General features: G+C 48.1%; 1 protein-coding gene across 5 annotated transcripts in view; it reads right to left on the bottom strand.

The window, feature by feature from the left end:
• Positions 1-13,354, bottom strand: part of LOC132834837 (talin-2) — a 352,031-nt gene that overhangs the window by 163,731 nt on the left and 174,946 nt on the right. For all 5 annotated transcript variants that reach the window (XM_060853908.1, XM_060853912.1, XM_060853909.1 and 2 more), the window contains 4 exons: positions 11,729-11,895; positions 2,983-3,111; positions 2,576-2,689; positions 1,532-1,645 (listed from right to left, as the gene is read on the bottom strand). In XM_060853908.1, coding sequence (XP_060709891.1) covers positions 1,532-1,645; positions 2,576-2,689; positions 2,983-3,111; positions 11,729-11,895 — 524 coding nt within the window. The remainder of the gene's footprint in view (positions 1-1,531; positions 1,646-2,575; positions 2,690-2,982; positions 3,112-11,728; positions 11,896-13,354) is intronic.

Below are 13,354 nucleotides of genomic sequence, written 5' to 3'. Positions count from 1 at the left end.
AAGGGACTGTCAAAGAATACAGCAGGATATAGATAGACTGGAGAGTTGGGCGGAAAAGTGGCAGATGGTTTTCAATCCAGACAAATGTGAGGTGATGCATTTAGGCAAGACTAATTCTAGAGTGAATTATACAATGAACAAAAGAGCCTTGGGAAAAGTTGATGAGCAGAGAGATCTGGGAGTGCAGGCAGGTCCACTGAACCCTGAAGGTTGCTGAACAACCGGATAGAGTGACCAAGAAGGCATATGGTATGCTTGCCTTCATTGGATGGGGTATTGAGTATAAGAACTGGCAGGTCATGTTAAAATTGTACAAGACATTGGTTAGGCCGCAATTTAGAATACAGTGTACAGTTCTGGTCGCCACATTACCAAAAGGATGTGGACACTTTGGGGAGGGTGCAGAGAAGGTTTACGAGGATGTTGCCTGGGATGGAAGATGCTAGCTATGAAGAGAGGTTGAGTAGGTCAGGTTTGTTTTTATTAGAAAAAAGGAGATTGAGGGAGGACCTGATTGAGGTTTACAAAATCATGGAGTGTATAGACAGGGCGGATAGAGACAAGCTTTTTCCCAGGGTGAAGGATTCAATAACGAGAGGTCACACTTTCAACGTGAGAGGTGGAAAGTTTAAGGGGGATACACTCGAGGCAAATACTTCACACAGAGGGTGGTGGGCATTTGGAACACATTGCCAGCAGAGGTGGTAGAGGCAGGCACAGTAGATTCATTTAAGATATGCCTTGACAGATGCATGAGTAGGTGGGGAGCTGAGGGATACAGATGCTTAGGAATTGGGCAACAGGTTTAGACAGTAGATTTGGATCAGCTCAGGCTTGGAGGGCCGAATGGCCTGTTCCTAGGCTGTAAAATTTCTTTATTCTTTGTTCTTTTGTTCACACATACACACATTCACGCATAAACACAGACACGCACACACACACAGACACACGCACACTCACAAACAGACAGACAGACACACACCACTCACAGACACACCACAGACAGACACACACACACAAACACATACAGCTACACGCACACACAGACACACACACACAGACGCGCACTGACAGACACACACACAGGGACAGACATAGACACAAACAGACACACACGCAGACACATTCATACACACAGATACACACTCACATACAGACATACATACTCAGACACAGACACACACACTCACTCTCACACACAGACAGAGAGACACACACAGACACAGACACACACACACACACACACACAAAGAGGCAGACACACACAGACGCACAGAGGCACAGACAGACGCACACAGGCACAAACAGCAAACACAGACACATACACACATAGACAGACACACAGACGTAGACACACAGACAGACACATATATTCACAGACACACACTGACACAAACACAAACAGGCATACATAGACACATGAACACAAACACAGACAGACACATATACACACACACACACACACACAGACAAACTTACCGACAGACACACACACACAGAGACACAGACAGACAGACAGACACAGACGTACCTGAAGGAAGTTCTGGCTGGCAATAATCAAGGCGAGTTGGGCATTAAGATTCTCAGGCTCTGCCTGACTTCCTCGCACACCTTGCACCAACTGAGGAATATAATCAGCAACAACCTAGAGAAAGCAAATAGGAGACATTGCATGTGAGGAGATCTTCCTCAAACTGCTTCTCTGCAAACTATCCCCTGCTAGCTCGTAGCTCCAACTACCACCTTCAAAACCGATACAATCGCGGGAGTGTGTACCATCTACAAGCACTCACCAAGGCTCCGCAGATAGCACCCTCCAAACCCATGACCACTTCCACCTGGAAGGACAAGGGGAGCAGATACATGGGAACACCACCCCCTGAAAGTCTCCCTCCAAGCCACTCACCATCCTGACTTGGAAATGTATCGCCGATTCCTTCACTGTAGCTGGGTCAAAGTCCTGGAATCCACTCCCTCAGGGCATTGTGGGTCAACCCACAGCAGGTGGACTGCAGCGGTTCAAGATGGCAGCTCACCCCCACCTTCTCAAGGGGCAACTAATGATAAAGGAGGTCAACCCAAAACAAAAAGGGAAAAGACAAAAAGGGGATGTGCCAAGAAAGGGGTGATGAAGAATATTTCCATTTCCATAGTGTTCACCTCAGAACATTGCAATGTATGAACAACCAAACTAGGCCATTCAGCCCTTTGAGTCTGCACAGCCATTCATTCAGATCACGATTGATCTGACTGGAGCTTCAAATCTGTCACCCTCCAATAACCTTTAACCTCTTTGGTTAAGAAGGGTCAGTCTACCTCTGCCTTAAAACTAGTTACGGACTCTTCCTGCCCCTTAGTCGGGAGTTATATTCGGTGCAAATATTTCTGCAAGGGGCCCAGCAATTTCCTCCCTCAACATCCCAGGATACGCCAGATCAGGTCACCCCCTCAGCTTCCTTTGCGCCGTCTAATCGGAATTGAAGAGGGAGATGTCCCAGCGCACCTTCCAGGGAAGAAATAACCGAGCGAGAAACCGAGGCGGACTCGCACCCAGCCCTCTGGGACGCCCCTTTACCTTGCAGCTTTGTACCAGTTGCTGGTGGGCGGCCGTGTTCTTATTGGACGACGAGGCGTTTTGCGAAGCAGCGATGGTTTGCGTGGCGGCGGCAGCAGCTTGCTTGGCCGCGTTCTGGTCAGAGGAGAGAGTAAACACAAACACATCCTGATCAAGAAAAAGATCCACCGAGCCCTGCAAAGCGCTACTGGTCAACTGACCCGCACACGAAATATTTGAATTGGGTGCCATTTGGTGAGTGAGGGGGTTGGGATGACCCTGCCTCTGGCCCCATTGATAACTTCAATGCGTTTGATCCTTTATGGAATGGCTTCCTCACACACTGGCTCTCCCCCTTTCACTCAGTTACCCAATGCTGGGAGGAGGCCGCTTATAAACCCACCTGAAAAGTACCCGTGGTGCGTTACCTCAAGCCGGTTGATCAGCTTCTTTTTGATGGCGTTCTGAGCTGCTGAGTTGGTGACAACGCGGAGGCCCTCTGCTGCCTCCCGCAGTTTCTGCTGCTGGTCCTGGTTTTCCGGATTTGCTGCCGCACCCTACGAAGGGCAGAGAGATGGGAGGGGGTCACAGAGGGTCACACGCGAGAGGACGAGAGAGGCTGACCCCGTTGGCACAGCTGGTATACCCGGCTAGCTTCAACTGCACGCAGCTGCCCCACACTAACGTGGCGGAAAATATCAGAAAATCACCTCAGCCCTGCGGTCAGGGACTGCTGCTTGGCCATTTCGATTGAACTTGTTTGCGACATCCGTGCTGCCCTCATTGAAGGGTGGTCATCAAGTCACACAGCACAGAAACAGAACCTTCGGCCCAAACAGTCCATGCTAACCCATAATCCCCAAACTAGACTGCTCCCACCTGCCTACAGTTGGCCTATATCCCTCCAAACCTTTCCAATTAGATTAGATTCCCTACAGTATGGAAACAGGCCCTTTGGCCCAACAAGTCCACACCGACCCTTCGAAGAGTAACCCATCCAGACCCATTCTCCCTGACTAATGTACCTAACACTATGGGCAATTTAGCATGGCCAATTCATAAACTTATCGAAATGCTCTAACTGTACCCATATCCACCGCATCCTCTGAAAGCTCATTTCACACACGAACCACTCTGTGCACAAAACAAATGTCCTTCACGCCTTTTTTAATATTTTTGTCCTTTCACCTTAACAAATTATGCCCCTTAGTCTTGAAATCCCCCACCCTAGGGAAAAGGTTCCTGTCATTCACCTTATCTATACCCCTCATGATTTTATCAACCTCTATAAGATCACCCGTCAACTCCCTACACTCCAGGGAAAAAGCCCCAGCCGATCCTGCCTCTCCTTATAAGTCAAACCCTCCAGTTCCAGCAACACTCTGGTAAATTTCTGCTGAAAGTTCTCTCCAGCTTTAATAATATCCTTCCCATAATAGGGCATACAGTCGCCTGGTGAGGCCCCCAAGACAGACTTTCAGAAAAGAGGTACTCTGCATATCCATAGAAACTGGGAGTTGGGGGAGGCCATTCAGCCCATCGAGCCTACTCAGCGAATCAATGTGATCATGGCTGGGCTTCTACCTCAGTGCCATTTTACTGCTTTCCCTCCACACCTTTTTACACATCATGAGTAGCGATCCCTTTCCTGAAGATATTCAGTGGCTCAGCCTCCACAGGTTTCGGTGAAAGAGAGTTCCACAGTTTTGTTGCCTTTCGAGTGACACGATGTTTCCTCATCTCATTCCTTCCCTGTCTCCTGAGACTGTGACCCCTGGTTCTAGAGTGCGTTGCTGGAAAAGCCATAACCACCTGATGAAGGAGCAGCGCTCTGAAAGCTAGTGCTTCCAAATAAACCTGTTGGACTATGACCTGGTGTTGTGTGATTTCTAACCAAGATTGGTGGTACAGTGAACAGTGAAGAAGGTTATCTAAGACGACATGGAGATGTTGATCAATTGGGTCAATGGGCTGAACAGTGGCCGATGGATGAATTTGGATAAACGCGAGGTACTGCATTTTGGTAAAACAAACAAGGGCAAGATTTTTACAATGAAAAGTAGAGCCTTGGGTAGTGCTGTAGAAAAGAGACCCCCTAGGGAACGAGGTACATAATTCTTTGAAATAGATACAGAGGTTAAGAAGGTATTTAGCTCACTCGCCTTCACTGCTCAGACCTTTGCGTGTATGAGTTGGGGCATCGTGTTGAGGTTTTACAGGACATTGGTGACCTCTCTTCTGGAGTACTGTGTCCAGTTCCTGTCACCCTGTTGTAGGAAGGATGTTATTAAACTGGAGAGGGTTCTGAAGAGATTTCCCAGGATGTTGCTGGGAATGGAGGGTTTGAGTTATAAGGAAAGGCTGGATAGATTAGGACCTTTTTCACTGGAGCATAGGAAGTTGTGAGGTGACCTTACAGAAGTTTATAAAATTATGAGGAGGATTGAAAAGCTGAAAGGCATGTGTCTTTTCCCTGGGGTGAGGGATTTCAAGAATATTTTTAAGGTGAAAGGAGAAAGATTAGATTAGATTACTTACAGTGTGGAAACAGGCCCTTCGGCCCAACAAGTCCACACCGACCCGCCGAAGCGTAACCCACCCATACCCCTACATTTACCCCCTACCTAACACTACGGACAATTTAGCATGGCCAATTCACCTGACCCGCACATCTTTGGACTGTGGGAGGAAACCGGAACACCCAGAGGAAACCCACGCAGACACGGGGAGAACGTGCAAACTCCACACAGTCAGTCGCCTGAGTCGGGAATTGAACCCGGATCTCTAGCGCTGTGAGGCAGCAGTGCTAACCACTGTGCCACCGTGCCAAATTCTAAAGACACAAGGCGCAATTTTTTTTACAAAGAGGGTGTTCACATGTGGAATGAACTGCCAGAGGAAGTGGTGGATGCGGGTATAGTTACAATGTTTAAAAGGTATCTGGATACGTAGAAGTATTTTGAGTTCGATACAACTGTTAATACATAACATCTGAATGCTATGTCACTTGTTGTCCCAATAACAGATACCCTTTCACTAACATCAATGACATCATTTAGATTCCTGCCAAGTGCAGACAGGTGTGACCAGTTTAATTTGGGATTACAGTCGGCACAGGCTGAAGGGCCTGTTTCCGTGTTGTATGACTCTATGACAGGGAAACAGGATAAACTGACGAAACCAGCAATAGGATTCCAAAGAAATTCCTGACACCATTGTACTCTGGCCAACAATAAACTGGAGCCAAGCTTGCTTGAGCGACTCTCGGGTTTTGCTCGAGTTCTGCACAAAGCAGTGTATCAGCACACCAGCTGCCAAACTAAACAATCGACCACTCTTTCCACAGAGATCTTGATTTTCCTTCGAAAGCAAGCTGCTCGAAATATCAAAGCCTTGCAAATTTGAGCAAAAGACCTTGCAACGAGTAATTTATTTGCAATTAGGAGAAATTTAGTTCCCTTGGTGACTTTGTGTACAAATAAAACAAGAAGTCTGGGAAACTTTGAGAAAGCAAATTAAACCAAGAGTCAGCCTTGCTTTGTTTTCTTGAAATGAACCAAGTTATTTAATAAGCCCCACACAAACAATTTAATTTCCTCTCAAGTATTTTTGCATTTCAAGGGATGGACGGGGATTATTGTCCACTTTCGGGACAAAAATGCGCTTGAAAGATTAGATTCGATTCCCTACAGTGTGGAAACAGGCCCTTCGGCCCAACAAGTCCACACTGATCCTCCGAAGAGCAACCCACCCATACCGATCTCCCTCTGACTAACACACCAAACACTATGGGCAGTTTAACGTGGCCAATTCACCTGACCTGCACATCTTTGGACTGCAGGAGGAAACCCACGCAGACACGGGGAGAATGTGCAAACTCCACACAAACAGTTGCCCAAAGGTGGAATCAAACCTGGATCCCCAGAGCTGTGAGGCAGCAGTGCTAACCACTGAGCCACTGTGCCGCCCCAAACAAAAGCCCACAGAACAGCCCAAGAATGATCATCTGACTTTGTGACCACTGTTAAAATGGTGACCGCTAGAGAAAGGAGAATTTCCTGACAGGACAAAAAAAATCTCACGGTTGCAGGATGGACCCGTGATCCAAAAAAAAAAGCAGAAGTGCTGTGGATGCTGGGGATCGCAAACAGAAGCAGAAAGTGCTGGAGAAAGCCAACAAGTCTGGCAGCACCCACGGAGAAAAGCAGAGTTAACGTTTGGGGTTCAATACAACTGTTAACACACAACATCCGAACGCTATGTCACTTGTTGGCCCGAGAGCAGACATGAGAAAGTCTATAGCCTTAAAACTTGTGTTTAAACATTTCGACTAAAATGTAATGTTCAATTATAGAACACATTTACTGCACTAGAAAATAGACAGGCAGGTAGAATCAGAAAAAGGGGGGGACTCAAGGAGTGCAGAAGATAGGGACATCTGTGCTCACCAAGTGATAACAGGATGCTGTAAGGCAATGAAGAACATTTCCCCTAGCATCAGTGAATATGTATGAACAGGGCACCAAGTGATAATATTCATGGCCGTTCCCTTGTGAAATTAATGACAGTGTTTGATTCTGACCCTGAACCGAAACTCGGTACTATTAAAAGCCTTGTAATTAACGGTCAAATCCTGTCAATTATAATGGATTCTTATTACCCCTTGCAAGTGGGGCAGATACAGAGAGAAAAACATCTTTGCTGTTACAAGACTCTGACTTGAGATTCAAAAGGACATTAGACAGAGGCTTTACAGGTCTGAATCCACAAGGGATTCCCGGGGCCATCTCAAATCTCTACTTTAACAGATACGCTTTCACTGACATCAATTATACCATTTTAATTCAGGATTTTTGCTGAATTCAAATTTCACCGTCGGCCGTGGTGGGGCTCAAACCTGCGGTCCCAGCCAGAAATTTGGGAATACACGTACGATGATACCACCCCCCCAGCTGGAGCTCTGCTCCAAATTAGCCGGGGTCTGATTGATGAGCACAGCACAGTGGAGGGGGCTGAATGGCCCCCTTCGCTTTGCAACATTGCCATGATAAAACCCCAGCTGGGGCACTCAACCATGACGGAGGGAAAGGAGCGAGCACTTCCTTCAGCCCCATGGGCAGTCATTGAGGGGGTCACAGATGAGGGTGGGGGTTTGCAGGCAGCTGTTCTGGTGAACTGTTGTTGAGCTTCCCTCATAAAATCACAGAATCCCTAGAATGTGGAAACAGGCCCTTCGGCCCATTAAGTCCACACCAACCCTCCAAAGAGTAACCCACCCAGACCCATTCCCTTACTCTATTTACTCTACACTTAAGCCTGACTAATGCAACTAATCGACACATCCCTGAACACTATGGGCAATTTAGCATGGCCAACTCCCCTAAGCCACACATCTTTGGTCTGTGGGAGGAAATCGGAGCACCCAGTGGAAACCCACATAGACACTGGGAGAATGTGCAAATTCCACACAGACAGTTGCCTGAGGCTGGAATCGAACCTGGGTCCCTGGTGGTGGGAGGCAGCAGTGCTAACCACTGTGCCACCTCTATTCTGTTCAATGACCCCTGCTATATTAAAGGTGGTTCAAACATCAGCACTGATGAAGGAACTCAGCTAAAAGATAAATGATGTAGCCAGCTCAGTTAAAGCCAGTGATCACTTACAAAGTATGAGGTTAATATCAGTCCTACTCTCCATCCATCACCCAGCCCAGAAACGCATCGCATTAGCACTTGTGCAGATGTTCAAAAGCCCGCCTGCAACCACAGCAACAGTGACCCATGAAGTGACCTCACATCTGGTCTCTTCGCTCCCTCAATTATTATTCGCCTCTGCTTCACTCTAAACCAAACGAGCTGTGACAGTTCGTCTTCAGAGCTGGGGCAGTTTTAAGACACGGGACAGCAGATACCAGCCCTGGCTCCTCTCGGAATCCGCCCGATGAGAACTGCAGAATGGCTACAATCCAACGTGAAGCTACAGCATGGAATTTGTCGGTCTGCAGAAGATGGAGAGATTTGATTGAGTCGCTCAGAAATCATGAGGGGTAGACAGGGCAGAAAGACTGAGAATGAGGGAGGGCACAGCTTTATTTTGGCGAGACAAGCAAAAGCAATGAGCGGGAGAAATCATTTTTCTTACGTAGGGAGCGGTTGAGGTGTGGAATGAGTCGCCTGAGAGCGTGTGGTGGAGGTAGGTTCAATCGATGTGTTCGAAGAGGGAATTAGACCCTGGTGCTCTGAAAAGGAAAAGGACGTGAAGGGGGCTACAGGGAGAACGGCAGGAAGTGAACTGCTCGTTTGGCACAATGGGCCAAATGGCCTCCCTCTGGACCGGAACATCTGTACATCTGTGCAAGGCAATACTCAGTGCCAATCTCCTCTCTCCTGGAGTCGGGCAAGGCGCAGCAAGCATCACGTGCCAGCCAGTGGGTAGGGCTGTAGGATCACCCAGCCAATGGGCAGGGCTGGAAATCACCCAGCCAATGGATAGGGCTGTAGGATCACCCAGCCAATGGGCAGGGCTGTAGGATCATTCAGCCAATGGGCAGAGCTGTAAGATCATCAGGTCAATGCGCAGAGCTGTAAGATCACCAGGCCAATGGGCAGGTCTGTAGGATCACCCAGCCAATGGGCAGGGCTGTAGAATCACCCAGCCAATGGGCAGGGCTGTAAGATCACCAGGCCAATGGATAGGGCTGTAGGATCACCCAGCCAAGAGGCAAGGCTGTAGGATCATCCAGTCAATGGGCAGGGCTGTAGGATTATAAACCAATGGCAAGGCTGTAGGATCACCCAGCCAATGGGCAGGGCTGTGGGATTATAAACCAATGGGCAGGGTTGTAGGATCACCCAGCCAATGGGCAGGGCTGTAGGATTATAAACCAATGGGCAGGGCTGTAGGGTCACCCAGTCAATGGGCAAGGCTGTAGGATCACCCAGCCAATGGGCAGGGCTGTGGGATTATAAACCAATGGGCAGGGTTGTAGGATCACCCAGCCAATAGGCAGGGCTGTCGGATTACAAACCAATGGGCAGGGCTGTAGGATCACCTGGCCTTGAAGGACATGCCATGCAGTCAGTTTCAGTGTCACCGAGCCAACTTCAAGCACCAGCTCATTAATTATCAGATGAATTGAATTCATATTTCGAAGCTGTCCCTGGAGTATCGACTGGCTTCTCTGTCCGGTATCACAATCTATCAGTTCTGCAGACAGCAGGAATTGGAAACTAAGGGGGCCTGGCTTTTTGAATCAAATTGCATTTTCTTTTTCCTCATGGAGATTCGTTTGTAATGTTTAAAGGACAACTCTGACTAGACCGCAACTCCGCCCTCTGTATCAGTCCCAGTGAGCGCCAGTTGAGAACCTATCAAACCCAATGAGTTCACTCGGCAGCAGACTGTCGACACTCTGGGAGTCAGGGGAAACATGACAAACCAAACTCAACCACATTCAACCCTGAGCGAGACCGCTGAGAATCAGATTATGTCTGCCAGGCTGTGATTAACAGGATAAATAACCACAAAAAGGAAAGCTATATTAACATTGGAGGAAATGCAGTGAGAAATGGCACGGTGGTTCAGTGGTTAGCACTGCTGCCTCACAGCACCAGGTTTGATTCCAGCCTCGGGCGACTGTCTGTGTGGAGTTTGCTCATCCTCCCAGTGTCTGCGTGGGTTTGCTCCAGTTTCCTTCCACAATCCAAAGATGTGCAGGTTAGGGTGAAATGGCTACGCTAAGTTGCCCATAGTGTTCAGGGATGCGTAGGTTAGGTGCATTAGTCAGGGGTAAATGTAGGGGAATAGGGTAGGGAAATAGGTCTGGGTGGGTTACTCTTTGGAGGGTTAGTGTGGACTTGTTAGGCCAACAGGCCTGTTTTCACACTGTAGGGATTCTGTGGTTCACTCAGCTGATACCCACATGAAAGGACTGTCTTATGAGGACAGATTGAGTAGGTTGGGCCTGTACTCACTGGAGTATCAAAGGATGAGAGCAGATCTTACTGAAACATATAAGGGGACATTAAAGAAACATTCTTACTAAAACACTAAAGGGGAATCCACAGAATGGATGCAGAAAGGTTGTTTCCCCTGGTGGGAAAGTTGAGGAAGAGAGGGTATAATCTCAGAGTAAGGGTTTCAAGGATAGAGATAAAAAGTGATTCCTTCTCTCAGAGCGGAGTGAATCTGTGGAATTCTTTAAAGCAGAGAGCTGTGGAGACCGGCTCATTCAGTAAACTCAAAGCTGAGATAGACAGGTTTTTAGTCAATAAAGGGAATCACGGGTGATGGGGAAAAGTGAATTTCAGGATTATCATATCGGCCATGATCTCATTGAATGGGAGCACCCCCTCACTGGGCTGGATGTACTACTCTGCTTTATGGTCCTAACCAGGAGCCAGGGTTGGTTAGTGAGCACAAGGTGATAAAGGATCTGGACAAGTTGAGAGCTCGGAGAGCAAAGGTTTGGATGAGATTGAGTTTAAAGAGGGTGGAATTTGGGATACCTACTGGGAATACGCTGGAACAGCCATATCTGGAATTAAGGCAAAGTACATCAGTTTGTTTGTCAGTGGGAGGAGATAGCTTAATGGTATTGTCGCTGCAATGTTAACCCAGACACCCAGGTTATGTTCTGGGGACCTGGGTTCGAATCCTGACATGACAGACAGTGGAATAAAATTCCAATGATGGCCTTGAAGCCATTGTTGATTGTTGGAAAAATCCGTCCGTGGCTCAATGGTTAGCACAGCTGCCTCACAGTGCCAGGGACCGGGGCGACTGTCTGTTTGCACGTTCTCCCCATGTTTGCATGAGTTTCCTCTAGGTTCCCGTGTCCAGAGATGTGCATTGCCACAGGAAATGCAGCATTACAGGAGTAAGGTAGGGGGTGTGGGTTTGGGTGGGATGCTCTTCAGAAGGTCAGTATTGACTCCATGGGCCAAATGGCCTGCTTCCACACTGTAGTGATTTTATGATCTGGGTCACTAATGTCCTTCAGGGAAGGAAACTGCCATCCTTACCTGGTCTGGCCCACATGTGACCATCGTTCTGACTCGGAGATGGGCCATAATTGCTGACCTAGCCAGCAGCACCCTCATCCCGCTAATGATTATGAAAAGAAGTGAGACTGTTTGGATTGAGATTTCCGCCGATTCAGAGGAAGTTCAATACCTTTGCAGCTTCCACCATTCTCGCTGTGGAATCGGCCAATAACTTGGCGGCGGCTAGCAGCTTCTTGGAGTTATCGACATCGCTCTCTGCCTCTGCGTCCGACCTCATGGCGTTCACCAAATCCGAGGTGGCCTGGGCCAGCACTCGCGCTTGCCGCACCATCTCCCCTGTGGGCCACAAGATGCCAACTCGCGGTTACTCAATTCTGCCCAGTCGACCGTGTGCCCTCTCACCGACCCAGAGCCACGCTCATCCCCTCATTAACCCGACCGGCCTCCCTCCCCCAGCTTGCGAGCTGCTGCATCGCACTCCCCTCTCCACCATTATTTCTACACCGTCCAAGATTCACTTGTCCTGTCTCCTGGTATTCCCAAGATCCAAACTACCCTTCGATTTGACCCTTTTGGAATTCTGGATCCAAACTATTCCTGTAACCCAGCAGCAGAGAAGATCCCAGGAAGAGCTTGGCATAGTCCACTCCATCTGCCCCCAAATCCTGTCGTCATCCTAGAAATTACCAACTGAACAAGCTTTCTCTGGGGCTTCCCCCTACCTGGGAAAGGATGTAGTTGCCATAGAGGGAGTACAGCAGATGTTCACTCGCCTGAAACTGGGGACATCGCGACTGTTTCACACGGAGAGATTGGTTTGACTTGGGCCTGTATTCACTAGAGTTTAGAAGGACAGGAGGGAATCTGATTGAAATGTACCAAATTCTGAACAGGGTGAACAGACAAGGTACCTCAAGGAGTCATGAACCGGTAGACACTCTCTCAGTATCTGTGGTGGCCCATTGAGGACTGAGATGAGGAAAACTGTCTTCCCTCAAACCCATGGAACTCTCTACCGCAGGAGGCTGTGGAAGCTAAGTCACTGGATATATCCAGGAAAGAGCTTGTAATGGCCACAAGGGGAGCAAGTGGGAAAATGGCGTGGAGACAGATGACCATAATGAACAGGACAGCAGGCCAGAAGGGCCAAATGGCCTACTCTAGCTCCTATTGACAGCCTTCCCAGTACTCTGAGCACACAGGGCCTTCCCTCATTAACTTGGGATCCACTCTCCTTTTAAAACAAAATGCTAAAGGCGGCTGATCAGCTGAATGTTTTCCCAATTTTTGAACCACGCTGATGGTGAGTTGCCTGATGATTCCCATACCAATGTTGAAAAGTGGTGGCCCCGTTAAACCTGTGCTTTTTCAGTATTCGACATTTTCCGAATAGCAAGAGACCTCATTTAAATTACCGCAAACCCGAAAACCTAAAACCGACCCAGCATTACTCTCTTCAGGCTAATGTACAGGTTAAACCATCATTTTCAAATATCTTCTGAAATTGCTACAAAATCCTTCTTTTGAAACATTCAAGTCAATGGTCTTTCACCTGAAATGTTAACTCTCTTCCTCTCTCTCTCTCTCTCTCTTTAGTATGTACATAATTCTGGATTTCCATTGCCCACAGGACGACAGAGAGAAAACAAAACTGCAGAGGCTGGAATCCAAAGTCGACAAGCAGGAGGCTGGAAGAACAAAGCAAGCCAAGCAGCACCGGGAGATGGAGAGGTCAACGTTTCAGATGTAGCCCTTCTTCAGGACTGATTACATCCGAAATGTTGATTTCTCCACC

The sequence above is a fragment of the Hemiscyllium ocellatum genome, chromosome 42, assembly GCF_020745735.1.
Source record: "Hemiscyllium ocellatum isolate sHemOce1 chromosome 42, sHemOce1.pat.X.cur, whole genome shotgun sequence".
NCBI lineage: Eukaryota > Metazoa > Chordata > Chondrichthyes > Orectolobiformes > Hemiscylliidae > Hemiscyllium > Hemiscyllium ocellatum.
The sequence above is the reverse complement of the archived record's forward strand: the minus strand, read 5'-3'. Positions and strand labels throughout refer to the sequence as shown.